General features: G+C 59.4%; 2 protein-coding genes across 4 annotated transcripts in view; both read left to right on the top strand.

Moving 5' to 3' along the window:
- Positions 1 to 25,009, top strand: NFX1 (nuclear transcription factor, X-box binding 1). Of its 3 annotated transcripts, none has more exons than XM_029053846.2 (24): positions 1 to 104; positions 2,096 to 3,043; positions 4,971 to 5,132; positions 5,333 to 5,410; positions 6,338 to 6,443; positions 7,475 to 7,546; positions 9,048 to 9,187; positions 12,000 to 12,099; positions 12,186 to 12,403; positions 12,910 to 13,007; positions 13,096 to 13,126; positions 14,730 to 14,812; positions 15,758 to 15,866; positions 16,144 to 16,263; positions 17,400 to 17,479; positions 17,799 to 18,029; positions 18,523 to 18,653; positions 19,035 to 19,136; positions 19,478 to 19,519; positions 20,752 to 20,850; positions 21,834 to 21,900; positions 22,421 to 22,566; positions 23,186 to 23,293; positions 24,075 to 25,009. In XM_029053846.2, the coding sequence occupies exons 1-24, from the start codon at positions 80 to 82 to the stop codon at positions 24,148 to 24,150; spliced, it is 3,372 nt and encodes a 1,123-aa protein (XP_028909679.1). In that variant the 5' UTR covers positions 1 to 79; the 3' UTR covers positions 24,151 to 25,009. The 3 variants fall into 3 exon arrangements, 2 of the variants coding, with proteins under 2 accessions (XP_028909679.1, XP_028909680.1); XM_029053847.2 differs by having other exon boundaries at positions 18,523 to 18,596; XR_003755663.2 differs by lacking the exons at positions 21,834 to 21,900; positions 22,421 to 22,566; positions 23,186 to 23,293; positions 24,075 to 25,009 and having other exon boundaries at positions 18,523 to 18,738; positions 20,752 to 20,802.
- ZNF830 (zinc finger protein 830) overlaps positions 24,840 to 26,956 on the top strand; it is a 12,332-nt gene continuing 10,215 nt past the window's right edge. The window contains exons 1-2 of the mRNA XM_029053601.1: positions 24,840 to 24,936; positions 26,151 to 26,364. Of these exons, the coding sequence (XP_028909434.1) occupies positions 24,840 to 24,936; positions 26,151 to 26,364 (311 nt within the window). The remainder of the gene's footprint in view (positions 24,937 to 26,150; positions 26,365 to 26,956) is intronic.

Below are 26,956 nucleotides of genomic sequence, written 5' to 3' on the forward strand. Positions count from 1 at the left end.
CGCAGTGGGGAAGAAGGCGGCCTCGGCGCAAGCGCAGTGGAGGGCGCGGCGGCCGTCTCGATTACCTCAGCGGGGCGGCATGGCGGAGTCCGAGCCCCGGGCAGGTAACGACGCTTTCCTCAGCCTCCCTCACCCTCCCTCTGCCTCCTTCTGCCTCCCTCAGCACGTTGGAGAAGGGAGGAGGCGGCGGAGAAACCAACCCTCAGTGGGTATGGGGGGGGAACCGCACTTCCTCACACCTTAATTTCATTATTATTAATAGCCATAATCACGGCATTAAGCCCTTACTGGGTGCAAGACACTGTGCTAAGCGCTGGGGCAGCTCTGAAATCATCCCTGCCCCTCAGGGGGCTCCCAGGCTTCATCCCCCCTTTTCTATTACAGGTGAAGGAAATGAGGCCCAAAGAAGTGAATAATAATAATAATAATGATGGTATTTAAGCGCTTACTATGTGCCAGACACTGTGCTAAGCGCTGGGGCAGCTCTGAAATCATCCCTGCCCCTCGGGGGGCTCACAGGCTTCATCCCCCCTTTTCTATTACAGGTGAAGGAAATGAGGCCCAAAGAAGTGAATAATAATAATAATAATGATGGTATTTAAGCGCTTACTATGTGCCAGACACTGTGCTAAGCGCTGGGGCAGCTCTAGAAATCATCCCTGCCCCTCGGGGGGCTCCCAGGCTTCATCCCCCCTTTTCTATTACAGGTGAAGGAAATGAGGCCCAAAGAAGTGAATAATAATAATAATAATGATGGTATTTAAGCGCTTACTATGTGCCAGACACTGTGCTAAGCGCTGGGGCAGCTCTAGAAATCATCCCTGCCCCTCGGGGGGCTCCCAGGCTTCATCCCCCCTTTTCTATTACAGGTGAAGGAAATGAGGCCCAAAGAAGTGAATAATAATAATAATGATGGTATTTAAGCGCTTACTATGTGCCAGACACTGTGCTAAGCGCTGGGGGAGCTCTAAAATCATCCCTGCCCCTCGGGGGGCTCACAGTTTTAGTCCCCCCTTTTTTTAACGGATGAAAGAACTGAGGCCCAAAGAAGTGAATAATAATCTTAGATAATAATGATAATAATAACGGTGGTATTTGTTAAGCGCTTTACTATGTGCCAGACACTGTACTAAGCGCTGGGGGAGCTCTAAAATCATCCCTGCCCCTCAGGGGGCTCCCAGGCTTCATCCCCCCCTTTTTATATATATATATATATATGTAAAGGAACTGAGGCCCAGAGAAGAGAATAATAATGATAATAATGAAGGTATTTGTTAAGCGCTTACTATGTGTCAATCACTGTTCTAAGCGCTGGGGGAGATACAAGTTAATCCCTGCCCCTCAGGGGGCTCACAGTTTTAATCCCGTTTTTTTGTTTTTTTACAGGCGAAGGAACTGAGGCCCAAATAAGTGAATAATAATCGTGATAATAGTAATAAATAATAATGAAGGTATTTGTTAAGCGCTTACTATGTGCCAGACACTGTACTAAGCGCTGGGGGAGCTCTAAAATCATCCCTGCCCCTCAGGGGGCCCCCAGGCTTCATCCCCCTTTTTTTTTTTTTAAATATAGATGAAGGAACTGAGGCCCAGAGAAGAGGATAATAGTAATGATAATGGTATTTTTTAAGCGCTCACTATGTGCCAGGCACTGTATGTACTAAGCGCTGGGTGGTGGATACAAGCAAATCGAGTTGGACACAGTCCCTGTCCCGCCTGGGGCTCACGGTCTTAATTGCCATTTTACTGGTGAAGTAACTGAGGCCCAGAGAGGTGCTCAAGGTCGCGCAGCGGGCGAGGGGCAGAACCAGGATTAGAACCCGGCGCTTTCCGACTCCGAGGTCTGGGCTCGGTCCGCTCGGTCATGTATATATGATTGATTGATTGATCGGATGGAGGGATCTGGGTGGCGAGAAGGAGAAGGAAACATTTCAGCCCCGATTTTTGATAGCCTGGTCGAACCGCCGGGGCGGATCCGGTGGGACTTTGCGCTTGCTCTTAATTCAGCTCTCCTGCGCCTCGGTCTTACGGCTCTGCGGTGAATTTCCCCGATCTGGCGATTAAAACGGTTGCACTCTCTCGATTTCTGATCCAGAGGCAGCGGATTTCCTTCCACAAGAGAGTCGGAATTCGCACCTAAGTTGCCGAAGTCAGAGACGATCGGACTCGGCTAAGAATCAGAGGAGGAATAACGACGACAACTCACCACCTCCCTGGCGGTTTTCCCGTCAAGATCCCCCTCCGGAGACCCGCGTGGGGAATCGGCGGAGTCCCGGTCGTCCAGAAAACAAGTCTGGGGCCCGAGAGACTCTTCCTCAGCTCGGCGCCTGCGGCGAAACGTCCGGGGGCCACGAGTTTCAGAACTGTCGGCGGCCCAAGTCGGGCAGGAGGAAGCCGTCCAGACAGTCGAAACCAGCTCTCACCCTCTCTGCCGCGGGATCGGAGCGTCCGGATCCCGCGCCGGAACGGGGAATCAATCCTAAAGAGCCCAGCGGCTGGACTCGTGCGGAGGCCCGAAAGGAGATTGGTAATGAAGATGACAAAGGGGCGAAACCGAAGAAAAGAACCCACACGGGGCACGGGCCGGGGAGGGAAGAAAAAGGAAGAGCCAAGCCCGAGCGGAACAAGCGGAAAGAAGAGACGCTGGAGACCGGCGCCCCTCTAAATTCGCCTGCGGCCGACGGGCAGGTGGGTTTTGACGACGCCCGTACCCTCGGTTGCGGTGAACCGAAGAGGTTTCCCTTTCTGAAGAGGAGAGATTCCCGGGAGCCCGGGTGGGGCGAGGCGCGGCCGGATCAAGAAAGCCCCAAGCCGCAGGAGGGGAAGAGGAATAAAAACGCAAGGACGAAGAGCTCCCTTCCGTGGGTTTCCAAAGAGAAACCCCCCGAGAGGCCGAAGAATCAGAGAGGGACGACGCCCCGAGGCTTGCACGCGGGGGCCGAGCCCGAGAAATGCGCCGGGAGGAGGCAGAAGGAGCCCAAGGTGGCTCAGCTTGGTTGGAAGAAGAAGAACGAGGTGCCGGAGAACAAAGAAACCTATACGGGTAAATTGGCCTGGATCGATTTCGGATAAACAAGAGACAAGGGTTTGAAGGCGGGGGTGGAAAGGAAGGGTAAGTGTAATCACAGCAGGGGAGCCCGGAAGAATGGAGTGTTCATTCAGTAGTATTTGGTGAGGATTTATTATTTATTACTATGTGCAGAGCACTGGACTAAGCGCTTGGAACGGACAAATCGGCAACAGGTAGAGACAGTCCCCGCCCATTGACGGGCGCACGGTCTAATCGGGGGAGACGGACGGACAAAAACAATAGCGATAAAACAGTCAGTGGTATTAACTGAGTGCCAGCTGTGCCGAGCACTGTACTAAACGCTTGGGAGAGTACAATAGAGGTGGTGGAGTCCGGGTAAACTCCCGCCCGTCCAGGAGCTTCGATCCTGTGGGATCCTCCTTCCGTTTTTGTTACGGTTGCCTTTTTTTTTTCCCCCCTTCCCAGTGCTACTTGTTAGGCGCTCACTACGTTCTAAGCACTGGGGCGGGTACAAGTTAATCGGGTCGGACGCAGTCTCTGTCCTACGTGGGGCTCACGGTCTAAGTAAAGGGGTCAACAGGGACAAACTCCCCATTTTAAAGGCGGGGTGACTGAGGCACAGAGAAGTGAAGCGACATACCCCAGGTCACACAGTAGTCCCCTGGCTCCTAAGCCCGGGGTGATTAGACCTCGGGCAAGTCACGTCACTTCTCTGCGCCTCAGTTCCCTCATCTGGAAAAAGGACATTAAGCCCCGTGTAGGACAGGGACCTGATTTGCTTCTATCCCTTTAGTGCTTAGTACAGGGCCTGGCATCTAATTAATGCTTAACAAGTATAATTTTCGGGGTTTTTTTTTTTTTTAAAAAAAAAAAAGGAATGGCCACAACAGAAAGCCGGTGTCGGCCTATCCCGCCTGGGGAAGCGGTGACACCCCCCTGGATCGTTGTTTGGTTCCAGAGCTGGTTTATTTTAGGGTAGTTGGGAATCCAGAGGTGGGCGTATCCTCGGAGGGGACCGAAGGTCACAGTGTCCCGGGCTAGATTTTGCCCGCTGTCCCTTTCCCCGCCTCCTTTTCGGTCCTTCTCTTCCCCAACAACTCCCGTCTTCAAACTTGGGACTGGTTTACCCCTCGTTCTTTGGAAATGTTCCGTCCCTTCTTTTTATTTTTCTTCTGCAAATACCTTCCGCTCTTTGAAACCTTTCAACATCAACACCTGCCCCCCCCCCCCACGACGGCAGGTGTGGAGGTTGTGCCGTGGGACGCCGCCGGTAGGGCCGAGGATTGGGTCGCCCGTTGCGTGACCCTTCGCCGCAGAAAGGGCAGAAACTACGGCCGTTGGAGGTTTAGTGACCCGCTCTTCTTCGGCGGAGAAGAAGAGGTCCTTCGTTCGTTTTCCCCTTCTTCCTAGGTCATTACACGTGGTCCTTGTGGCCAGGGACGAAGTGGTCGCTTCATCCCTTCCAAAAGTGTCTCCTCGGAGCTTCAGTAATAATAATCATCGTAGTTGTTAAGGGCTTTCTGTGTGCTAAGCGCTGGGGTAGACAGAGAGTCATCTGGTGGGACACGGTCCCCGTGCTAGGCGGGTTTAAGAAGGAGGGGAAACAGATGCTGATCCCCATTTTACAGATGCAGAAATTGAGGCACATCAGTTCCGCCCGAGGTCCGATCACGCCAGACTTACAATCCAGGTCCTCCGACTCCCAGGCTCGTGCTTTTTCCACTGTCACCCTCCGTTTTCTTTTCTTCTCCTTTAACCTCGTGCCAGGCACTACACTAAACACTGGGACCGGTCCTCTCCAAACCGGTCGGGTTTCGGGGGCGGGGGGGGGGGGGGGTCTCCCTCCTCGGGTGCCCGCCGGGCCGCGGGGTCTCCTTTCGACGCGCGACGTTAAAGACCGGCGCGATTTTCCTTTCGTCCGCTCTCGTGTTTTCGTAAGGATCTCTGATCGAGCAGCTCACCTCGGAAAAATACGAGTGCCTGGTGTGTTGCGAGGTGATCCGGATGATGGTTCCGGTGTGGAGCTGTCAGAGTTGCTACCGGGTGTTTCACCTGAACTGCATTAAGAAATGGGCCCGGTCACCCGCCGCCCAAGCGGAAGGTTGGTGGTCTTTGTTTTCCCACGCGATCCGTCGGAAGAAAAATCCCAAAATCCCGGCGGGCGGGTTGTGGCGAGGAAAAGCTCCCCTTGAAGCTAATGGGAAATTGGGATCGTTTACTTAGACTTTCACACCGCCACAGATGGCGACGGGACGGTTTTTAATCTGTCGTACCCACCCCGACTGACATTTTCCTTGACAGATGGGAACGGCGGTTGGCGATGCCCCGCTTGTCAGAACGTCTCGGCCCGAGTTCCCGGTACATATACTTGTTTCTGTGGTGAGTGTTACTTTCTGACCCTACTCCAGCGCACGTTTCGGCCTCGGACGTCAAAGGCAGCGTATCCTAACAGGTTTTTGAACGGAATCGACCCGTGAACGTCCACAGAACTGGCATCCGTTAGCCGCGCTTCGGCAGAATAGCTAGACCGTCATCCAGCTCCTCATTTTTTGTCCTCGGGTTCATGCCTTTCCCGTGCGACCCCCCCCAGAAACCCGGAGCCGTTCCTCCCCCGGAGGAGCCGTTCCCGGAAAGTTTCAAATGGTCGGAAGAGCGTGTTTGAAATGTAAACTGTTCGGTTCGTCCGGAGGTAGAGCTGCGGCCGGGCGGTTGTCCCGAGGTCCCGATCCCGGACCTCGATCCGAGCGATCCTGGCCGTGGAAGTCAGCGGGTCCCCTCGTTCCCAAATTCTTGGACCCGGGGCATGGAGATCTGGGAGCGTGCGCGCGCTCAGCCTTGAAACCGCATATGGTTCTATCCCAGAAGAACGTGAGGCTTTAAGGTGCTGCCGTTCAGGGGAGAGAGTAGCCCCTTGCTGCGACCAAACCCCTAGATGATGGTAATGATTGTTAAGTGCTTACTACGTGCCAAGCACTCTGCTAAGCGCTGGGGTGGATATTCTCAGGTAATCAGGTTGCACAGAGTCGCTGTCCCACCCGGGGCCCCCCCCGGACCCCAAAACCGGATTGTCTAACTCTTGCTCCCGTCTCAGATCGGTAGACCCGGGGACCTCTTTTCAGTGGTGTTTTGCGTCTCTTTCTTTTTCAATATTCAACTGAGGTGTCGGGGAGTATCAGAAGGGCTGCCTGTCGTTGACAGGATAAACGGATGTGTTTTTAACCAACATTATGTTATTTATAGTGTTATGTATTGTAATTTACCAACATTATATATATCAAATACCAACATTACGATTATTATTTTTAGGTAAGGTGAAGAATCCGGAGTGGAACAGAAATGAAATTCCCCATAGCTGCGGTGAGCTCTGTAGAAAGAAACGGCCAGGCCAGGACTGTCCGCATCCCTGTAATCTGTAAGTACACGTTAGTCGGTGGAGGTGTTCCCGGGCCCTCCTCCTTCCTAATTTCCGCTTCATTTGGGAAGATACGGAGGCGGGCTGACCGACTCAGGCGTCGCAATCCAGGTTTAAGACCCGCGTAGCTAAGGTGCCCCCCACACCCCCATCCATCCCTGGAGATCAAGTCTGGATCTGCGGGGGGGGGGGGGGGGGGGCGTCAGGTGGATTTCATTCATTCGGTCGTATTTATTGAGCGCCGACCGTGTGCGGAGCACCGTACCGATCTCCGCTAGACCCAGGCAAAACGTCGGACCTATTGACAAACCCCCCCCCCCCCCCCCCCCCCGCAGATTGATAGCTCGCTGAGGGCAGGGAACGTGTCCATTTATTGTTGCCTTGTCCTCTCCCAAGCGCTCAGCACGGGGCTCCGCGCACAGTGAGCGCTCAATAAATACGACTGACTGACTGGCCCCGCTCCCGCGCCCCCAGAGTCCCAAATGATCCATCCGCTGTCGGCCGTCAGCCTGCCTTTACTCCGCCCCCGCCTCGCCCGAGAGGGATTTGGGATTAGGCTCCGTGTTCAGCGATTTTTTCCCTGGCCCTTCCTGGACTTCGGAGTCGGGGGTCATGGGTTCGAATCCCAACTCCGCCGCTTGTCAGCTGTGTGACTGTGGGCAGGTCGCTTCACTTTGCCTCAGTTCCCTCATCTGTAAAATGGGGATTGACTGTGAGCCTCACGTGGGACAAACCGATGACCCCGTATCTCCCCCAGCGCTTAGAACGGGGCTCCGCACGTAGTGAGCGCTTCGATACCGACATCATCGTTATTATCATCCAGGGATGAACATAAGATTATAAATTCCGGGTAGTATTTACCGGCTTCGTCCCAAGGAATGAAGAGGGTCAGTGTATCCTTTTATCGGCTAGATGTTTTAGCATCTTTAGTACCTAGAGAATATGCTGCAGCGTGAATTTTGACAGAACCGCTTTGAATTTGTGGGTTTATGAGCGCTTCCTTTTTTTTTTTTTTTTTTTTTTAATCGCAGTCTCTGCCATCCGGGACCTTGCCCCTCCTGCCCGGCCTCTATGATCAAAACATGCGAATGCGGACGGACGAGGTGAGATTGGAATTCTTCCCCTGACAAACTGTCGGTCCCCGTTTGATTCTTGGCTGTCTCCCGGTTACACCCGAGGATTGGATAGATGCACAGCCTAGTGGCCAGAGCCCGGGCCCGGGCGTCAGAAGGTCACGGGTTCTAATCCAGGCTCCACTTCTTGTCTGCGGTTGGGCAAGTCTCTTCACCTCTCTGTGCCTCAGTTGCCTCATCGGGAAAACGGGGGTTGAAACCGGGAGCCCCCCGTGGGGCGGGGACCGTGTCCAACCCGACCGGTTTGTATCCCCCGTGCTTAGAACGGCGCCTGGCACAAAGTAAGCGCTTGAGAAACACCACAGTAATTATTATTATTATTTCCTCTTTCCCCGTTCCTCACATCTTCAGTTTCTGTTTCCCCCTTTTCCCTTCACTGTAGCGGCTGTGTGATTTTAAGTACTTACTCCGTGCCAGGCGTTATTCTGAGCACCGGGGTGGACGCGGTCCCCGCCCCACGTGGGGCTCTCGGTCGTAAGTAGGAGGGAGTAGGATTGAATGCCCTTATTGGAGGGGAGGAAACCGAGGCACAGAGACTTGCCCAGAGTCCCAGCAGACGAGGCGGAACTGGAATTAGAACTCGGGTCCTCTGACTCCCAGGCTCGTGCTCTTTCCTCTGGGCCACGCCTCCGGACTGTGCATTCGTTCGATGACGGAGATCGAACTCTGCTCCACGGGATCTCCGAAAGGGCGTGCCTCGCGCTGAAACGTACCTGCCTCGGCGCCTAGGGCGGTGCCTGGCACGTAACGAAGGCTGAACGGATACCGTGAAAAGAGCGCAATCTCTCCTTCGTTGCCGTGGGGCGAAAAAAAATCCGTTTTTGGTGATTCACAGATGTGAATCAGATGCACGGACATCCTGGCAGGAGGCAGCGGCAGGGGGTTGGGTGGGGTCTCCGTGACCAGGCAAGCGCTTAGTACAGTGCCCTGCACCCAGGAGGCGCTTAATCAATGCAACTGAGTGAGTGAACGAAGGCTGGGATCGTTCCAGCTCGAGCCACCGCCGTCATAAGAGTAAGCACTTCCGTCCTTCTCTGAGTGCTCCCGTCGGTGACTCGTGCGAGACTCGGGCTCTTCCTTTTTTCATTCCGGCTCAATTCGCGCGCACACCTGCTTTCTGAAGTCTCCGGTAATCGACAGGACGCCACTGTATTCTCCTTTCCTCATCCCGAGGCTTTGGGAAATTTTCTCCAAGGCTGAAACAGAGGCCAGGGGCAAAGTTTCCCAAGAGCAAACCTGGCGGGGTCCACCGCCCACCGGGGACGCACGGGGGCCTGTGATTTCCCGACCCCGAAATCCGCAACAGAGCTGCTCTCCAAATGCGAGTTGGCCCGTGGAATTGCAGGTGGCTCGTACCAGGGTTAAGTGCCGTGGCGATTCTCGGAGGGAACGTGTGTTTCCTTCGGAGTGGCCGCTCCGGAACTTGGGTTGACGTCGCCGTGGCTCTTGCTGATGTGTTCGCTGTGTTCAGTCATTCAGTTCGCTGTGGACGAGCCAACACAATCCACTGTTCTAACGTGTGTGGGAAAGCTCTGGATTGCGGTCGGCACCGCTGTGCTGAGTTGTGCCACGGAGGTCGATGCCAACCCTGCCAGCTCGTCCTCCGACGGGGTACGTGCTCGCCTTTTGGATCTTCTTCCCCGACACGCGGTCACCGCTGAAGGTTAAGGACACACCCCCCCCTCCCCCCCGGCCCTTTCCCTTTTAATTTTACCCTCCCACGTCACGGGTTCCAGCGGCTTTGATTTTTCTCATTTCTGAGTTTAGTCGAGGGTCGGCGATGAGAATCACTCTCGGGCCGATTCAGGGATCTGTTTATTCGATGAACGTTTGCTTAGTCTCGGGACCGGGAAGGGCTCTCTGACCTCTGGCCGCGAATTCGGGCCCCGGGGCAGCAGAAGCAGTTTAGAGGGGAGCCTCCTCTTAATTCGGGGCTTGCAGGGTGGAGGAGGGACTTCAGTGGCTTTCTTGCGGGTAGGCAGAAAGGGAATTCTAACGTTTTCCTTCTCAGAAGGCTGGAAATCCAGGCCCGCTTTACTTCTGGGGGTGGTGAAGGGAGATGATGGGGATCCGGCCTCGTCACGGGACGCGGATAGACTTTGAAAATCCCCCCTCGGGGAGTTTTCAGAGAAACCCTCCCCCAACTTTCGTCCGCAAAACGGACCCACTTCTTAGGTGACGACGCATTCTCTAGAAAAGACTTTCAGGCCCGCTCATTATCTCAGGCATTTCCTTAAGCTTCGGGAATCATTTGTAGATGAGTTTTTTGCGAGTAGTGGGAGAACCCAGTTGGGGCTATCGGATGGCAGCCTCCGTTCCCACCCACGGCACCTCCCGCTCTCCAGTCGGCAGACATTCCACCCTCCTTCACACAACCTGAGAGCCCAAGCAGAAAAACTAGAAAGATAAGTTTAAGATTGGCGTTTCTATCCTTTTTTTGTTTCGGACTCTGTTTCGTAGGCCCCCGGCTGACTGTGACGTTGCGTCTTTCTGTGACCGGCGTAGTTCTCCCCCGTTTTATCCCGGGCGATTGGGTTAACGGGTTTAATCTAACGAGGTTTTTTGGATGGGCAGAGAAGACGCGTCCTCCTCCAGGTTGACGGTGTTTAAGATGCCATTTGGAAGCACTGTGTTTATCAAGAAAAGAAGCGTGAATTTCTTTTTCCTTCCACGCCCAATTTTTTTTTTTAATGAGGTATCTGAGTCAGCCAGGTTTTATGATTAAAACGTCATTTGGAAGCACTATGTTTATCGAGAAAAGAAGCGTGAATTTCTCTTTCCTTCCACACCCATTTTTTTTTTTTTTTTAATGAGGTATCTGGGTCAGCCAGGTTTTATGTTTAAAACGTCATTTGAAAGCAGTATGTTTATCTAGAAAAGCGTGAATTTCTTTTTCTCCCACACCCATTTTTTTTTTTAAATGAGATACCTGGGTCAGCCGGGCTTTAGGTAACACAGTCTCAGGTCAACAAGCCAGGATTCTCAGAGGAATAGGACTGGATGGCATCCTAGAAAATCATTCTGGTCAGGAATGGACCATCTCACATCCCTAGATGGGATTCATAGACCTTTTTTCCATTAATTAACGCAGACCCTTCCTGAACCTAAAGGTGGGGTTTTTTAAAATCTGTCCAACTTCCTCTCCAACTTTGCCCTCACCTACTGTGTCCTTACAGATACCCGCCAGCTGCCGGTCTCCCCCGTCCCCTCCGCTTCTCCACTTTTCCTCTTCTAGAGTAGTTTCCGGTGCGTTGGGCGAGGCAGGGGGTTTCTGGTGTTGTCGTGGGGCAGACCTTTTTAGTTTTCGGAGGACATCTTGCATTAGACCATCCACAGTGCTCCCAGCAAGTCCAGATTCTGAAGTTTTGGGGGAACGAATAAAGAAGAGTGGAATAAAGACTTAGGAGAGGGCGGGGGAGGAAAATCCAAAGTTCTGCAGGGCGGGGCTCGCCTCACAACGTGCTCCCAAGCCCGCTGCGTTCCACCTTCGCGGACGTTTTCGAGCGTACTCAGCGTGCCTTGGCCTACGGCGCTGTTAGGAAGTAATAATGATCATAACGTTGGTATTTGTTAAGCGCTTACTACGTGCAGAGCACCGTTCTGAGCGCTGGGGGAGATACAGGGGAATGAGGTGGTCCCGCGTGAGGGGGTCCCAGTCTTCATCCCCATTCTGCAGATGAGGGAACTGAGGCACAGAGAAGTGAAATAGGGGGCCGTGAAACACGACACTGCGCCGCGGCTTTTCCTCAGCGCGAGGTTTTGCCAGAGCTCAGCTTTGCGTCGTGAGCGACCTGGGTCCACCCTATCAAGGAATCGGTCGTATTTATTGAACGTTCACTACGTGCAGAGCACTGCGCTAAATGCCTGGGAGAGTACAGCGCAAACAGAAGCGGGCACGTCCCCTGCTCCGAACGAGCTGTTGGTCGTAGAGGGAGGAGAGAGACATGAATATGAATCAGTAATTTCTGGAAAACTCTACCTCCTGGCCTTGGGCATCTGTTTTTCAGCCCACCTGCTTCTGTTGCTGTCCGGTTTGTCTCGAGTCACCTCTTGCTCCTCTGGATTTCTTAATCCGCCTCCGTCCCCCGGGGTCCGGGTCGTCTGTCCCGGCCCCCGCCTTCCCTCCTTCAAACGGATCTTCAGCCACCGCTTTGAATTTGGGGGATCTTGAGCTTTCTGTGCTCTCTCCGGGACTCGCGGGGGAAGGAGTTTTTAGGAGGTGATTTCCGATCAGCCTTGCGCGGTCTAAAATAGCCCGCCGAATTCAAGGTCTCGGACTGTAACGCGTTTAGACGCCGGGAGTGATTAGCGGAGGGAATCGCGTCGCCGTGGTTTAGATACCGGTTGATGCGTTAAGACGCGTTTTGAAAGCCCTCTACCCCGCACTGATGACCTTTTTGTTTTGGGATTTGTTTTTCTGAAGTATGTTACTGTGGGAGCGCCTCACAAGACGTGTTATGTGGAACAGACGCAGAAGAGTCTGATGGCTTTGGGAACTTCAGCTGCTTAAAGCCATGTGGCAAGTAAGGTTCGCTTCCATCCCGACACGTCAAGAGGGAAGTCGCGTCTTAATCGGTAGTCACGTGGTGTGTTGCGCGTTCTTTTTCAGAGCCTTAAAATGTGGGAACCATCGCTGTGCCCGCGCCTGCCACCCCCGGCCCTGCCAGCCGTGCCCCCGACTCCCACAGTCGGTGCGGTTCTGTCCGTGCGGGCAAACCCCTCTTGGCAAATTGCTGGAACTGGGGAGCGCGGAACGGAGAACGTGCCTGGACCCCATCCCCTCGTGCGGAAAGATCTGTGGCAAGCCCCTGCCTTGCGGTCCCGTAGGTAACTGCAGAGAATTGGGAAGTTCCCTCGCCGAGGTCTGCGGTGTCCCGGGAGGGCGGGAGGAGGGAGGGGAGGCCTAGGGTTGGAGCGCGGGCCCGGGACACGTGGGGCCTCGGCCAAGCCGCCTCACTCCGCTGAGCCTCCGTTCCCTAATTTGCGGAATGGGGATTCGACTTCCCTGCGCTCTCTCCTACTTAGACTGCACGTGGGACCCGATCGTCTCCCATTTTAGATAATCTGAGGTCGTCTTGTACCCCCCCCCCCCCCCCCCCCCCCGGCGCTTGCCGCGTCGTAAGGGCTTAACGACCGTTATTCTTAATAACCTCCACCTCCCTTCTCCCTCGCCCCATTCCGAGTCCCGTCCCGAGTAAGTGGGGATGTGCGGGGAGAGGAAGGTGCCGGGCGCCGACCGGAGGGAGGGCGAGTGATTTGAAACGAGCGTTTCCGCGGCCGGGCGGAAATGTGAAGATCCTCTGGTCACGCGGCGGACTCCCGTGTGCGTTTAGACTTCGTTCATACCTGTGAGAGCGTCTGTCACGAAGGAGAGTGCGGTCCCTGCTCTCGAACCTCTAACGTTTCCTGCAGATGTGGCTCCAAAACGAAGGTAAGATCAAGGTCCCACCCCCTGCCTGGTTTGCCCGAAGAGACGCCGGTCTTCTCTGCGACCTGATCACAATTTCTCTGTTTTTTAGGAACTTCCTTGCGCCCTCCTTAAAACCCAAGGTGAGTGAGATGGTGGAGATTATCGAGAAGCGGCGTGGCTCGGCGGAAGGAGCCCGGGCTTGGCAGTCTGAGGTCGTGGGTTCTAATCCCGCCCCTGCCACTTATCAGCTGGGGGATTTGGGGAAAGTCGCTTCGCCTCTCTGGGCCTCGGTTCTGTTAAAATGGGGATGGAGACCGTGAGCCGCACGTGGGACCACCCGATGACCTTGTATCTGCCCAGCGCCTAGAACGGTGCTCGGCACATAGTAGGCGCTTAACCGATACCGACGTTATTAACCTAGGCCGTTTGGCAGCTAAGAGCCGCCAGGCTGAAAAATGCCGTCCCAAAGGAAATAGAACTGAGGGTATCGTAAGCGGGGTCCACGGTGTCCCGGGATGCCCTTGGTATCGGAACTGCGGGGACCCGCTGTCTTTCTGACAGTCCTTCTTCCGACGTCGAACGTTCGCTAGAGGCAGAGGATTTTCAGAAGAAACCGTCAGTCAGATAGGAAGTGATTTGCTCTCCTTCGGTACTGGTGACCGTAGTTTCTTCGGTGTATTTAGGTCACCCCATTGGAAATCGCGAGCCCTCAGTCGTCCGAAGCATTCCCGTTGGCATTCTCGCGGCGTCCGTTCCCCCCCCCCCCCCCCCCCCCGACGTTCCCCGGTCCTGCTGAGCGGCGGGGTTAGCGCAGGGTAGCGCAGGCTTCCACGTTCCGCCCCCGTGTCCCGGAAGGAAAGGTTAACGGGTTCCGCGTGGGTCGGGTCGGGCTTCCGCAAGTGAGGTTAATATCCGAGGAGGAGGTTGTTACGGGGCCCGGAAGGGCGGCCGGAAAGGGCGTAGGGACACAACCCCCCAGCTGGGTCAGGCTGCGGAGTCATTCGTTCTTCCGTTCAGTCGTATTGATCGATGTCTCCCCCCCCCCCCCAGACTGTAAGCTCCTTGCGGGCAGGGATCGTCTCTCGCCGAATCGTACTTTCCAAGCGCTTAGCACAGTGCTAACGGGTGCCGTCGTTATTAGTGAATGAACCTGATGACCTTAGTACGGTGCCCGGCACACAGTGGTAATAATGATGATGATGTTGGTATTTGTTAAGCGCTTACTATGGGCCGAGCACCGTTCTAAGCAGGGGAATCGGGTCGTCCCACGTGGGGCTCACGGTCTTAATCCCCATTTTACAGATGAGGGAACTGAGGCACCGAGAAGTGAAGCCACTGGCCCACAGTCACACAGCTGACAAGTGGCCGAGCCGGGATTCGAACCCACGACCTCTGACTCCAAAGCCCGTGCTCTTTCCACCGAGCCACGAGATAGTTAACGGATACCCTGGAAAAAGAGAGCTCCGGGACGGAGCGAAGTCCAGGCCCTTCCAGCCTCTCCTCCAGTGGATGTGTTTAACGCGGTGGTTGGGAGGCGTCCCCTTAGAGAGAAGCACTGGGTTGCCCGACTCCCTTAAACATTTCTTTAGAACCGTGACGTCGTGTTCATCTCTTTCGGCGAATGGCCGTAATCATCGGTCGGAGTCGAGAAGTGACTTTCGCCTTTGGGGATTGACGGTGCTCTGTTTTTTGTTTTTTTTTTTTTTCCTCTGGCGTCTGTGCGCGTTTGAATTTGGCCTACAGCTGACGACACCTTTATGTGCAACAAGAGGTGTAATAAGAAACGATTGTGTGGCCGGCACAAATGCGGTGACATCTGCTGTGTGGTGAGTTTCCAAGCCAGAAAGAGTCGCGTTGGGCTAAATACACGTGAAAGCATAAAGCCGGCCCAGCGGCAAGATGATCGTTCATTCGGGGGTGCTTACGGAGCGCTTACTATGTGCAGAGCGCTGCACTGAGCGCCGGGATGATAATTACCGTGGTACTGGTTAAATGCCGACCGCGGGCCAGGCGCCGTACTCAGCGCCGGGCCGGGTACAAACGAATCGCGTCGGACCCAGTCCCTGTCCCACGCGGGGCTCTCGGTCGTAATACCCGTCTTACGGACGAGGCGACTGAGGCGCCGAGACGTTAAGGGACCCGCCCAAGGCCCACAGCGGACGAGTGGCGGAGCCGGGATTAGAACCCGGGGCCTCCTGCCTCCCGGATCCGTGCTCTCTCCACTAGCCCACGTAGCAGTCTCAGTGGCGGTCGATTTGGATCGCGTCTCGAGGATTTGAGCGGTCGGAGAAATGGATTGCTTCTTCTTTTTGCCTCTCTCAGTCGGTTTAGGGAATAATAATAATAATGTTGGTATTTGTTAAGCGCTTACTATGTGCAGAGCACTGTTCTAAGCGCTGGGGGAGACACAGGGGAATCAGGTTGTCCCACGTGGGGCTCACAGTCTTAATCCCATTTTACAGATGAGGGAACTGAGGCACAGAGAAGTGAAGTGACTCGCCCACAGTCACACAGCTGACAAGTGGCAGAGCTGGGATTTGAACTCATGAGCCCTGACTCAAAAGCCCGTGCTCTTTCCACTGCGCCACGCTGCTTCTCAATAGTATCGGCGTAGTTTAGATACTGGTCTTTATAGGGTCTGCGGGTGGAGTTTTTACGCTTTAAGACGCATTTGGAAACCCACGCCTCAATGACCCTTTTTGTTCGTTGGCGAGGATTTGAAGCGAAGAAGGCAGTCCCTTCTGCTGATCTGTCTCCGCGCCTCTCCCTAGGATCAAGAGCACAGGTGTCCCTTAATTTGTGGACACAAACTCAACTGCGGCCTTCACCGATGTGAGGATCCTTGTCACCGTGGCAACTGTCAAACCTGCTGGCAGACGAGTGAGTGTGTCGAGGGACTCTCGGCGGTCACTTTGCTTTCGGAAATTCGACCCGAGGCACCGCGGGCTCGAGCCTGGGGTCGTTTGCTCCTTAGATATGAGCCCCGGCCTCACCGCAACTGGAGCGATCTGTAGAAAATAGCCTTCTGGTCCCGGGCGGTGTCCCGCTCTTTGCATCCTCCTCAAGAGGAACCTCGGGCTCCTTATGAAAGCTTTATTTAGTGGTAGGATTGGGCAGGTCCGGTGAGGGGACGGTTGTATTTTGTCGTCCTCGTCAGGCTTTGATGAACTAACCTGCTACTGTGGAGAGTCGGTCATTTTCCCTCCAGTCCCGTGTGGTACCAGGCCACCGGAGTGCAAGAACACGTGTACCAGGCTCCACGACTGTGATCACCCTGGTGAGTGCCGAGTCCCTCCGGGTCTCCTCGGCCGGTCGGGAAGGCGCCAGGCCACTTGTTTTGTCTTGTCGCGTTCCGCTCTGCCGTCCGTCTCCCCCGTTTTAGACCGTGAGCCCTTCGTTGGGCGGGGACCGTCCCTGTCTGGTGCCCGTCTGTCCATTCCGAGCGCTTAGGACAGCGCTCTGCGCGTAGCGAGCGCTGGAGAGATACGATCGAACGGGGTAGAATCACACCTGGTCCCGTCTCCAAGCCGGCGACCGCCTCACTCAGACTGGCTAGGAGCAGCGGGTGGCGGTTTTTGCTTTCTTCCTTATTTTCCCCTTTGGCCTTCTTGAAGCGTCTCCAGCGTCAGAGGTTCTGGTGCTCCTTTGGGTAGATCACACCGACCTCACCGGGGACGAGCAAAACCTCTTAATCCCCTTCTGGACCGTAAACCCGCCCTGGGCAGGGGCGGTGTCGGTTATATCGTTCTATTCTACTGTCTCGAGCGCTCGGCGCGGCGCCGTGCCCCCGGTAGGCACTCAGTAAATACCACCGGGCGGCGTTATCGGCGTACTCTGTAGAGGATGCCCTTTTCAGCGTCGCTTCGCGTAAGAATCGAAACGAAGTAAGCCCCTCGGAGGCCGGGGGAGCGTCCTCCCCGGGGATCTCCCAGACGCGTGGCCCAGTGCCCTGCGCACGGCGGGCGGTCGCGATAGGAGCGGCGAGCCCAGAGGAAGCCTCCGCAAGGGCCTCACCGTGTCGGGCCGTCTTAGACGGACTAGAAACGCCCAAGCGGCCGGGGCCGGGACTCTTCCCGGTCGGCGGGAGCCGCCTCTTTAGGGAAGGGAGGGCGGACGCGTCCCGCTTCCGGCGACGTTCCCGAGGAGTCGTGCCGCGGGTTCCGCGGAGCGTCGGTGCCGGGCCGTGAGGGAGGAAGAGGAGGAGCGGGCGGGGGGGCGGGCTGGACGTCAGCTCCCGGAAACGCTGAGGAACGCTGAAGGGATAAACCCGGAGGTCACCCGCGACCGCCGAATTGACGGAAGGCGGCGGCGCCGCCGGGCCGGCGCGGGAACCCGACCCCCCCCCCCCCCCCCCCCCGGCGGGATTCCGTGCGCCGGAAACGTCGTCGACTCCCGCCTGCCTCTTTCCCGCAGTGTTCCACTCCTGCCATAGCGAGGAGAAGTGCCCCCCCTGTACGTACCTCACTCAGAAATGGTGCAGAGGCAAGCACGAGGTAAGGACGGGTTTCCGGGGGCGGGGGCGGGGGGGGGTGGAAACGAGAGCGTCGGCTCGAGACAGGCACCCGAGGCCCGGATTCCCCGCCTGTCTAGCCGAGGAGGCGTTCCCGCACCCGACTCTCCGATCGTTAGTCTGGGAATCTAGCTGTGCGGAAGAGCCCCGGTCGACGCGTGTAATCGGGTCCGTGGAAACGGGAGGACGTCGGGGGTCGGTCCGGAGCGCCCGACGGTCCGGCGGCGGCCGGGGAAGCGATCGACCGGCGGAGTCGCCGTCCCCGAAGGGTGGGAAGATGCTTAAAGACGTGTGTCTCCCAGTTGCGGAGCAATATTCCCTGTCACCTGACGGACATCTCCTGCGGGCTGAGCTGCGACCGGACGTTGGGCTGCGGCATGCACCGGTGCCGGAGGATCTGCCACAGGGGGGACTGCCTCCTCGACCGAGTCTGCAAGCAGGCCTGCACCCTCCCCAGACCGGACTGCGGTCACGCGTGTGGGGCCGAGTGCCACCCCTCCTCGCCCTGCCCCGCCACCCGCTGCGGGGCCGAGGTACGTAAGCCCGGCCGGGCGGGGTGACCGCCGGGCGATCTGGGGGACAGCCGGGTCCTGCGGGAGAAGTGATGATTCGGGTGGCTCGTCAGGCCCTGGCTACGGGCCGGGCGCCGCTCCGAGCACGCGGCAGGCGCTCGGTAGATACTGTTGAGCGAATGAAAGGCGGGGACCCCGGCGTCCGTCCGCCCGGGGAACCGAAAGAGGGGTAGGGCTGCGTCTTGAGCGGGACGCGCTTTGAGGCGGTCTGGCCGGGGCCCCCCGTCTCCGCGGGGCACGAGGCGGGCGCTTTTTGGGAAGCCGTTTTCCGTGTCGTCGGAGAGAAGAGGCGGGGCGGTAAGGCCCCGGAGAACCATCCCCGTTTTCGGAGAGGAGGAAGCCGGGGGGGTGGGGGGGATTCCGGAGCGTGAAAGAGGGGCCCGTCGGCGTCGTGAAGAATACGGACGTCGTTCGGGCACTTGCTTTTTCCAAACGTCCCCCTCGAACGTTTCAGGTAGAGCTCCAGTGTGAGTGCGGAAGAAGAAGAGAGACCATGATTTGCTCAGAGGCAACCAGTACCTACCAGAGGTCGGCCCGAAATCGTTCTTCCCGTCTGCCTTTCTCCAGGGAGTCGGCGGGAACCAGGGAAGGGGCCGAGAGGGATCGCGGTCGAACTCGCCGGGCGGATTTAAGGATTCGGGGGGGCAGACGGGGGCCCCGGCCTTCCGGGGTGCGTCATCCGAGGAGGGGAGGGCGGGGAAGGTCTCCGGTACATCGCGCCCTCCCGAGCGCTCAGGGGACAGTGAGCGCCCGGTAAACACGAAGGACCCGCCCGTTCGGAAGCGCTCTCTGAGCGACTTCGGCGACGGGCCCGACTCGGAGAGGAAGGTAGATCCCGGAGACCTTAAGACGGTTCTGAATTCCCGAGTCGGGCCGGCCGGGTGGTTCGGGAAGGCGGTCCCCCGGAGCTGGGTTTGGTCAGAGGCCCGGTGCGAGTCACTTCCCCCCCACCCCGTTCGTTTTCAGGATAGCCGCCGTCTCCGTGGCTTCCAGACTGACGGACCTGCGGCTCGGGGACTCGGTGGAGATCAGCAGGCTGACGGATAAAAGGGAAATTCGCGAAGCGAGGTGATTGAGACGAAGGGGATGCGGAGGGCGGGGCGGGGCAAGACCCGGAGACTTGGACTGGGCCTCCGAACTGGGCGACCGCTTCAGGCTCGGGAACGGCCAAAAGGAAGAGAGGAAGACGCAAATAGCCCGATCCCGCGATTCCACGGCGCGGTAACGGGCCGGAAGATCGTAACGGTTCACGCCCAGGGGACGACTCCCCCCCCCCCGGTCTCCACGGGGCCCACGGCCCGTTGATTCAGAATACGTTTTTACGCCGGCAGCTTGTGTTGAGAAACCTCACTTCTGATCACGTGCCTTTCCCCCCCCCCCCCCCCCCCCCGCCCCGCTTCCCCATCAAGGCTTCCGTGCGACGAGAACTGTTTAGCCCGAGAAAGAAACAGGTGAGTAGTTTTCCACCGGTTTCTTCCCCCCCCCCCCCCCCCCTTCCGCTCGGTTCTGCTGGAAACGAATTGAAGGGAGAGGGGCACGTCGGAGGGGCGTGACGCATCTCGTTCCCGACTTTCCTGATTCATTCATTCGGTAGTATTTATTGAGCGCTCACTCCGTGCAGAGCACTGGACCGGGCGCTTGGAACGGACAGTTCGGCAACGGATAAGAGACGGTCCCTGCCCGTTGACGGGCTCACGGTCTGAGAGGCGGCGGCGTGGCTCGGTGGAAAGAGCCCGGGCTTTGGGGTCCGAGGTCGTGGGTTCGAATCCTGGCTCCGCCACTTGCCAGCTGTGTGACTTTGGGCGAGTCGCTCCTCGGTGCCTCGGTTCCCTCATCTGTAAAATGGGGACGAAGACCGTGAGCCCCACGTGGGACAACCCGATTCCCCTGGGTCTACCCCAGCGCTTAGGACGGTGCTCGGCACCTGGCAAGCGCTTGACAAATACCGACGTCATTATCATCATTATTATTATTATTATTGATCGGGCGAGACGGACAAAAAGGATAGCAATAAGTAGAATCGAGGGGATGGACATCTCATTAAAACAGTAAGCGGAGGACGGTACATTCCTGGTCGCTTCTGGAGGTCCGTCGTCCCCTCATTCGTTCGATAGTGTTTATCGAGCGCTGCTTACGTGCGGAGCGCTGTACTAAGCGCTTCGAATGTACAGTTCGGCAACAGAGACGATCCAGGGCTCACAGGTCTAAACGGGGGAGAATCCCCTCGCGCGCTCCAGGGTCCGAGGAGCCGAGACGGCGTCCAGGCAGGATCGGCGCTCAACCTGCCCCCCTCCCCCCCCCCCCCCCCCAGGATGGTCTCCGTGACTTAATTGTCCCCGTCCTTTGACTCCGGAGATCTCACGTCCCCAAGAAGCCCCTGGGTTTCATCTAGTCACCCCGGCGGCTCCCTAGGGGCCGGCTTGACGGGCTCGGAGGGGCCGCCACGCGCCCGTCCCCTTCCCGGGACCGCGGTCCCTTAGGCGACGCTCTCGGCCGTCAGAAGCGGAACGACCGGTCTTCGGACTTGAGATCTCCTAACCCGCGGTCCCGTGCCGCCGAGCCCTCTAAAAACGCCGACGTTTCCCCGACTGGAGCCCGCGCGCGTGCCCCCCCCGCCATCCCTAGCGGTTAATCCGGATCCCTTTGCGAGTTACGGCGAAAGCCGTGTCCCTTCCCATCCCAGGCGTTTTGCGGAAGCCCTCAATATCAGTGACGATTCTGACCCCTTCAACGTCCGCTCTTCGGAGTCCAAGTACAGTGACGGTCTGAAAGAAGATGCCAGGTAAGTTCCCGGGGCGGGCCGGCCAGACGGAGGGACGATATTCCCCCCCCGGGCCGTGTCTCGAAGCTGCAAAGTACCGCTACGCTCTCTCTCTCTCAACCGGTGTCCGTGGAGCGCTTGGAACGTTCGCTGTCCCCGTCCCGTCCCCCCCCTCGGACCCACAGCGCTTAGGCCCGTATCTTTAAATTACGGGTTATAAATCACTTATATTAACGCCCGTCTCCCGCTCTAGACCGTGAGCTGGTTACGGGCGGGGATCGCAGCTGCTTATTCTCTTTCTCGGACTCCCCGCCGAGTGCTTAGAGCGGCGGCCTGCGCCTAGTGAGTGCTCAATAAATGCCACCGATCGATTCGATCGAGCGCTTACCGTGGGTCAGGCACCGTGGTGAGCGCCGGGGCGGATCCCAGCCGATCCAGTCGGACCCGATCCCGGGTGGGACTCGCGGCGGGAGCCGGAGGGAGGAGGATCCGGTCGCCGTCCGACAGATGGCGGTGACCGGGAAGCGAAATGACCCGTCCGGGGGCCCCCCCAGCGGGCGAGCGGCGGAGCCGGGATCGGGACCCGGGTCCTCCCGACGGCCCGGGCCGTATCCGCCGGGCCACGCCGCGTCTCCGTGACGTCTCGGCACCGGGCGGCCCCGTCTGTCGCCGCATCGTCCGTTGCGAGCGCTCAGTGGGGCGCGCGGAGTGAAGGCCGTCGGAGGAACGGGACGCCCCCGGGACGCCCGGCGGTGGGCGGCCCGGATGCGAGCCGAGGATCCCGCCCGGGTTTAACGCCGGGATCCGGATCTGCGGGGGGCGGCGGCGGACGCGCCCGAGTCGGGGGTTCCGGTTTGAAGGCGGCGTGTATTGGATGCTCGGTGCGGGGGCCGCCGCCTCGCCCGAGGCCTCGGTTTAGCGGCGAGCGCTCCGGGCGAAGGCTGACCCGCGTAGGGGCTCCCCGTCCCCGCGGGGGAGGTGCTGACCGTTCCCGTCGATTGCAGGAAGGATCTCAGATTCGTCTGTGAGGTGGAGAAGGAGATGAGGGTCCTCGTGGAGGCCGTGAACGAGGTGAGTTCCGGCTGAACGGGGGACTTGCCGGCGGGAGGGTCCCCGGCGGCCGGTCGGAGGTGCCCGCGACCGGGGCGGAGACGAATGCGGTAATAGCTCCGGGATCCGTTAAGCGCTTCCAACGGGCCGGGCCCCGGGGGGGGGGGGGGGCGGGGTCGTCGGGTCGTCCCCCCGTGAGGCTCACGGTTAAATCCCCGTTCTCCGGAGGAGGTCACCGAGGCACGGAGAGGCGAAGCGACCGGCCCGCGGGAGGGCCGGGGAAGGAAGGGACGCGTCCAGGCTGGGGTGCGCGAGCGGGGACGCCGAGGGGGAGGCTCGGTCTTCCGAAATGCGTCGAGCGCTCGGTCCGGGGCCCCGCACCCGCAAGCGCCCGATCCATACTGTCGAGTGAAAGAAACGCGTCCCGATGTCCGCCGAGGGGGCGGCGGGTCGGGGCGACGCCCGGGCCCGAGGGCGGAGAGGAGGGCGGCGCCGCCCGCGGGGGTTCTCACCTCCCCCGGCCTCGGTCTCTCGGTGGCAGGGGAGGAATCCGAAAAAGAGCTACTGCTATCCCCCGATGAACAGAGACCACCGCAGGATCATTCACGAGTTAGCTCAGGTTTACGGCCTGGAGAGCGTCAGCTACGACAGCGAGCCCAAGCGCAACGTCGTCGTCATCGCGGTGAGGTGCGCTGTATTCCCAGGCGCCGAACAAGCCCCCCGGCCGCGGGCTGCGGCCTGACGACGGTAACGTCGGTATCGGTCAGGCGCTTACGCCGGGCGGGGCGCCGTTCCAGGCGCCGGGGGAGACGCCGGGTCGTCCCGCGGGAGGCTCGCGGTCCTCGTCCCCGTTTTACAGATGAGGGGACCGGGGCGCGGAGAGGTGAAGGGACTCGGGTAGCATTCACCGAGCGCTTACCGTGTGCGCAGCACTGCACCGAGCGCTTGGAACGGACAGTTGGGCAGGGGAGACGGACGGTCCCTGCCCCGTCGACGGGTTCGCGGTCTAATCGGGGCGGACGGGCGGACGAGACCGAGGCGGCTTAATCACGATCAGTGGGATCGAGGGGACGGACGCCTCGTTAACAAAATAAGTCGGGTAAGCAGATAGATGGGGCGATACAGATACGTACAACCCAGCGCGGGGCCGGGGGGGAGAGGGAGGTCGTAAATAGCGGAGAGGCCGGAAGTGAATTCAGCTATGCTGGGAATTTCTCTTTGCCGTTTTTTTTTTTTTTTTAATCGAACCCTTTTTTCTCCCCCCCCCATCCCTTTTCTGTATCGCTTTGACCTCTCTTTTGCTTAGAGGGAAATCGGCGTGTCCCACGACTGCTCTGACGGCCGTGCTAGAGAAGGAGCTGCGGTCGCGCCCGCCGCCTCCCCCGATTCCTCCTCCTAAGCATCAGATGAATAAGTAAGCTTCGTGCAGTCATTCGATAGTATTCATCGAGCGCCGCCGGGGCGCGGAGCCGCCGGACCGAGCGCGTGGAACGAACAAGTGGGCAACAGCTAGAGACGGTCCCTGCCGTCTGACGGGCGCACGGTCCGATGGCGATATAAAGAAAAAAGCTTTCCTCCGCTCCGTCCCTGCCGGTTGGTGGGGGACGTTTCTGGAAGGCGGAGGTGCCCCCGGAGCCCCGGGCCGCGCGGCCGGGGCAGCTCGGCCGGGACTTTCCGGATCTTTACCGTGGCAGTCGCGGGGAGACGTGCTAGAGAGGCAGCGGGGCTCGGCGGAAAGAGCCCGGGGCGGGGGGGGGGGGCGGAGGTGGCGGGTTCGAATCCCGGCTCCGCCGCCCGTCAGCTGTGCGACTGTGGGCGAGTCGCTTCCCCGGGCCTCGGTTCCCTCCTCCGTAAAATGGGGATGAAGACTGGGAGCCTCCCGTGGGCCAACCCGATGCCTTGTACCTCCCCCAGCGCTTAGAACGGCGCCCTGCACCTGGTGAGCGCTTAACAGATACCGACGTTACCGTTGGTAGTACCGTGCCCGGCGCCTAATGAGCACTGAACCGATACCGCCGTCGTTCTTACCCCTTCCTCCCCTCCCACCGCTGCCACGACGTGATAAATCCCCCTTTTCCCCGAAACGTGAGGGCGTCCCTGGATCCGTACGGGCCGAAGTGATGAGAATCGCCCGGGTTGGGTCGCGTTCCCCTTTTAAAAGCTTGATGGGTCGCTTGTGGGGGTTTTTATCTCAGAAATGCCGGAAGCGGCGGTTTCCCGAAGACGGCGAAAGAAGAACCGGCGATCGACTACTTCGACGTCCAGGACTGACGAGGCGAACGTGCGACCGGTGGAGCGGAGACGCCCGACCGGGGTCGCCGACCGCTTGGACGCCCGACGGCGGGGCCGCTCCTTAAGCCCCCGGGACCGCTCGCGGCGCGGAGCGCGCGGGCCCGGCTGACGACGCGGGCCGCCGGGGGAGAATCCGAATGCCCGGGGCCCCGTCGGACAGATCTGGGCGGGGAGAAGGCCCGGTTTCCGCTTCCGAAAGGCCACTCGGAGGCGGCCTTCGGCCTGCCGACCCCGGCGGGGCCGGCGGCTCGCCCCGTCTCCGTTGACGACGGTGCCCGAATTGGAAAGGAAACCCCCTCACCTGTTTGAAATGGAAGGACATCATCCCCCCCCCCCCCCCAACTGCTCTGCGGGAGTCTGTGTTTTTTCCGTTCCCCGAGGGAGACGGGAGTGGGACGCCCATCATCCCAACCGCCCGGCGCCACCGGCCCGGAGGCGACTTCCGTCGCCGCCCCGCCCCGTCCCGCCCTCACGTCTTTCGGTTTCTCTTTCGGAATGGCATCGGAAGCGCGCGCGACGTGCCGGACGCCGGCCCGAGCGCCGGGGTAGATCGTCAGGTGGGACACGGTCCCCGGCCCGCACGGGGCTCGCGGTCTCATCGGTCCCCAGAGGGGGGAACCGAGGCGCGACCCTATCGGCAATCCGAGCGGTTAGACCGAGATACCGGGATGACGACGACGATGATGATGATGATGATGATGATATCTATTATTCCCTCCGCTCCCTACCCTTCATTCACCCCGGCCCGGGACCGGCGGCACTTTGGTACACGGAGCCGTAATTTAAGATCTGTCTCCGAGGCCCAGAGAAGAAGAATAACAATAATAGTAACAACGTCGGCGTTTGTGAAGCGATTCCTTCGTGCCGAGCGCCGTCCTAAGCGTTGGGAGGGGCACGAGGTCAAGAGGTGATCCCGGGCGGGGGGGGAGGGGGGGCTCCCAGGCTTCATCCCCCATTTGACAGAGGAGGTCGCCGAGGCCCAGAGAAGAAGAAGAAGAACTGTAATCATGTTGGCACTGAAGTGCTTCCTACGCGCTAAGCACCGGTGTAAGCACTGGGGCCGTCCTGTGGTCCCGCGGGCGGCTCCCAGTCTCTGCCCCCGTTCGACGGATGAGGTCACCGAGGCCGAGATCACTAATAATAGTAACGGCGGCGTGCGTGAAGTGCCTCCCGTGGGCCGAGCGCCGTCCTGAGCGTTGGGAGACGCGAGGTCAAGAGGTGATCCCATGGGGGGCTCCCAGTCTTCATCCCCCATTCGACAGAGGAGGAGGTCACTGGGGCCCAGAGAAGAACAACGATGATGTTGGGCATCCCGGCCCGGCCACTCGTCAGCTGTGTGACTCGGGGCGAGTCACTTCTCGGTGCCTCGGTGACCTCATCTGTAAAGCGGGGACGAAGACCGCGAGCCCCGCGTGGGACGACCCGATTCCCCTGGGTCTACCCCAGCGCTGAGAACGGTGCTCGGCCCGTAGGAGCCGCCTAACGGGTACCAACGTTTAAGCGCCTCCAACGGGCCGAGCACCGTTGTGAGCGCTGGGGTCATCCTGGGGTCCCACGGGGGACGCCCGGCCGTCGCCCCCATTTGACGGAGGAGGTCACCGAGGCCCAGAGATGAATAATGATGACATGGGCGCTTGGGAAACGCCTCCTAGGGGCCGAGCACCGGTCTAAGCGCCGGGAGAGACACTGAGGGCATCAGGTGGTGGTCCCGCGGGGGGGCTCCCGGTCACCCCCCCCGTTTCCCAGAGCAGGCCACTGAGGCCCAGAGACAGGAACTGACTGGCCCAGAGCGCCCCCCCCTCCCCCCCCATCCAGCAGACGAGTGACAGAGTCGGGATTAGAACCCAGGACCTCTGGCTCCCCGGCCCGGGCTCTACCCGCTGTGCCCCCTCTGAAGGAAAGTCATTCTAGAGTCCGGCCTCGCGGGGGCGCTGTGCGCACGCGCGGGGAGGGGGCCCCGCCCTCCCCCCCCCGGCGAGCCGGAAGTGACGCGCTCTCCGCGCGGCGGAGGCCGGAAGTGACGCGCTCGCCGCGCGCCGGAAGCGGGCGCGGGGAGAAGCCGGAAGCGGCCGCGACGGCCATGGCGGCGCCCGGCGGGCGGCGGGCGGGGAGGCAGGAGGAGCTGCGCCGCCTCATGCGGGAGAAGCAGCGCCAGGGCGCCCAAGCCAACCGCCTCGACGCTCCCTTCGCCAGATATCCTCATCATCCCGCCGCCCCCCCAGCCTGCCTGCGTGCGCAGCACCGCGCCGATCGTTGGCTGCGTGCGGAGCACTGGGCTAAACGCTTGCTGCGCGCGGAGGGCGGGCACCTAGGGAGGGTGGGCACCAGCAGGAGTGGGCATCGAGGTTGCCGGGCACTAGGGTGGGTGGGCATCGGGGCCGCGGGGCACCTAGGGAGGGCGGGCACCGGCGTGGGCAAGCGCCCAGGGTCGGCGGGCACCAAGGTGGGCGGGCACCAGGGTGGGCGGGCACCGGGGCCGCTGGGCACCTAGAGAGGGCGGGCACCAGCGTGGACGGGCACCCGGGGTCGGCAGGCACTAGGGTGGGTGGGCATCGGGGCCGCTGGGCGCCTAGAGAGGGCGGGCACCAGCGTGGACAGGCATCCAGGGTCGGCGGGCACTAGGGTGGGTGGGCATCGGGGCCGCGGGGCGCCTAGGGAGGGCGGGCACCGGCGTGGACGGGCATCCTGGGTCAGCAGGCACTAGGGTGGGCGGGCATCGGGGCCGCTGGGCACCTAGAGAGGGCGGGCACCAGCGTGGACGGGCACCCGGGGTCGGCGGGCACTA

Source organism: Ornithorhynchus anatinus, chromosome X3 (genome assembly GCF_004115215.2).
Source record: "Ornithorhynchus anatinus isolate Pmale09 chromosome X3, mOrnAna1.pri.v4, whole genome shotgun sequence".
Classification (NCBI taxonomy): Eukaryota; Metazoa; Chordata; class Mammalia; order Monotremata; family Ornithorhynchidae; genus Ornithorhynchus; species Ornithorhynchus anatinus.

What these genes read in the sequence shown, in the direction of transcription:
- NFX1 (XM_029053846.2), top strand. Translation starts at nt 80, where the DNA reads ATGGCGGAGTCCGAGCCCCGGGCAG. An exon ending in TACATATACTTGTTTCTGTG is followed by an intron (nt 5,411 to 6,337) that starts GTGAGTGTTACT and finishes TATTATTTTTAG; the next exon opens with GTAAGGTGAAGAATCCGGAG. An exon ending in GGTCTGAAAGAAGATGCCAG is followed by an intron (nt 20,851 to 21,833) that starts GTAAGTTCCCGG and finishes CGTCGATTGCAG; the next exon opens with GAAGGATCTCAGATTCGTCT.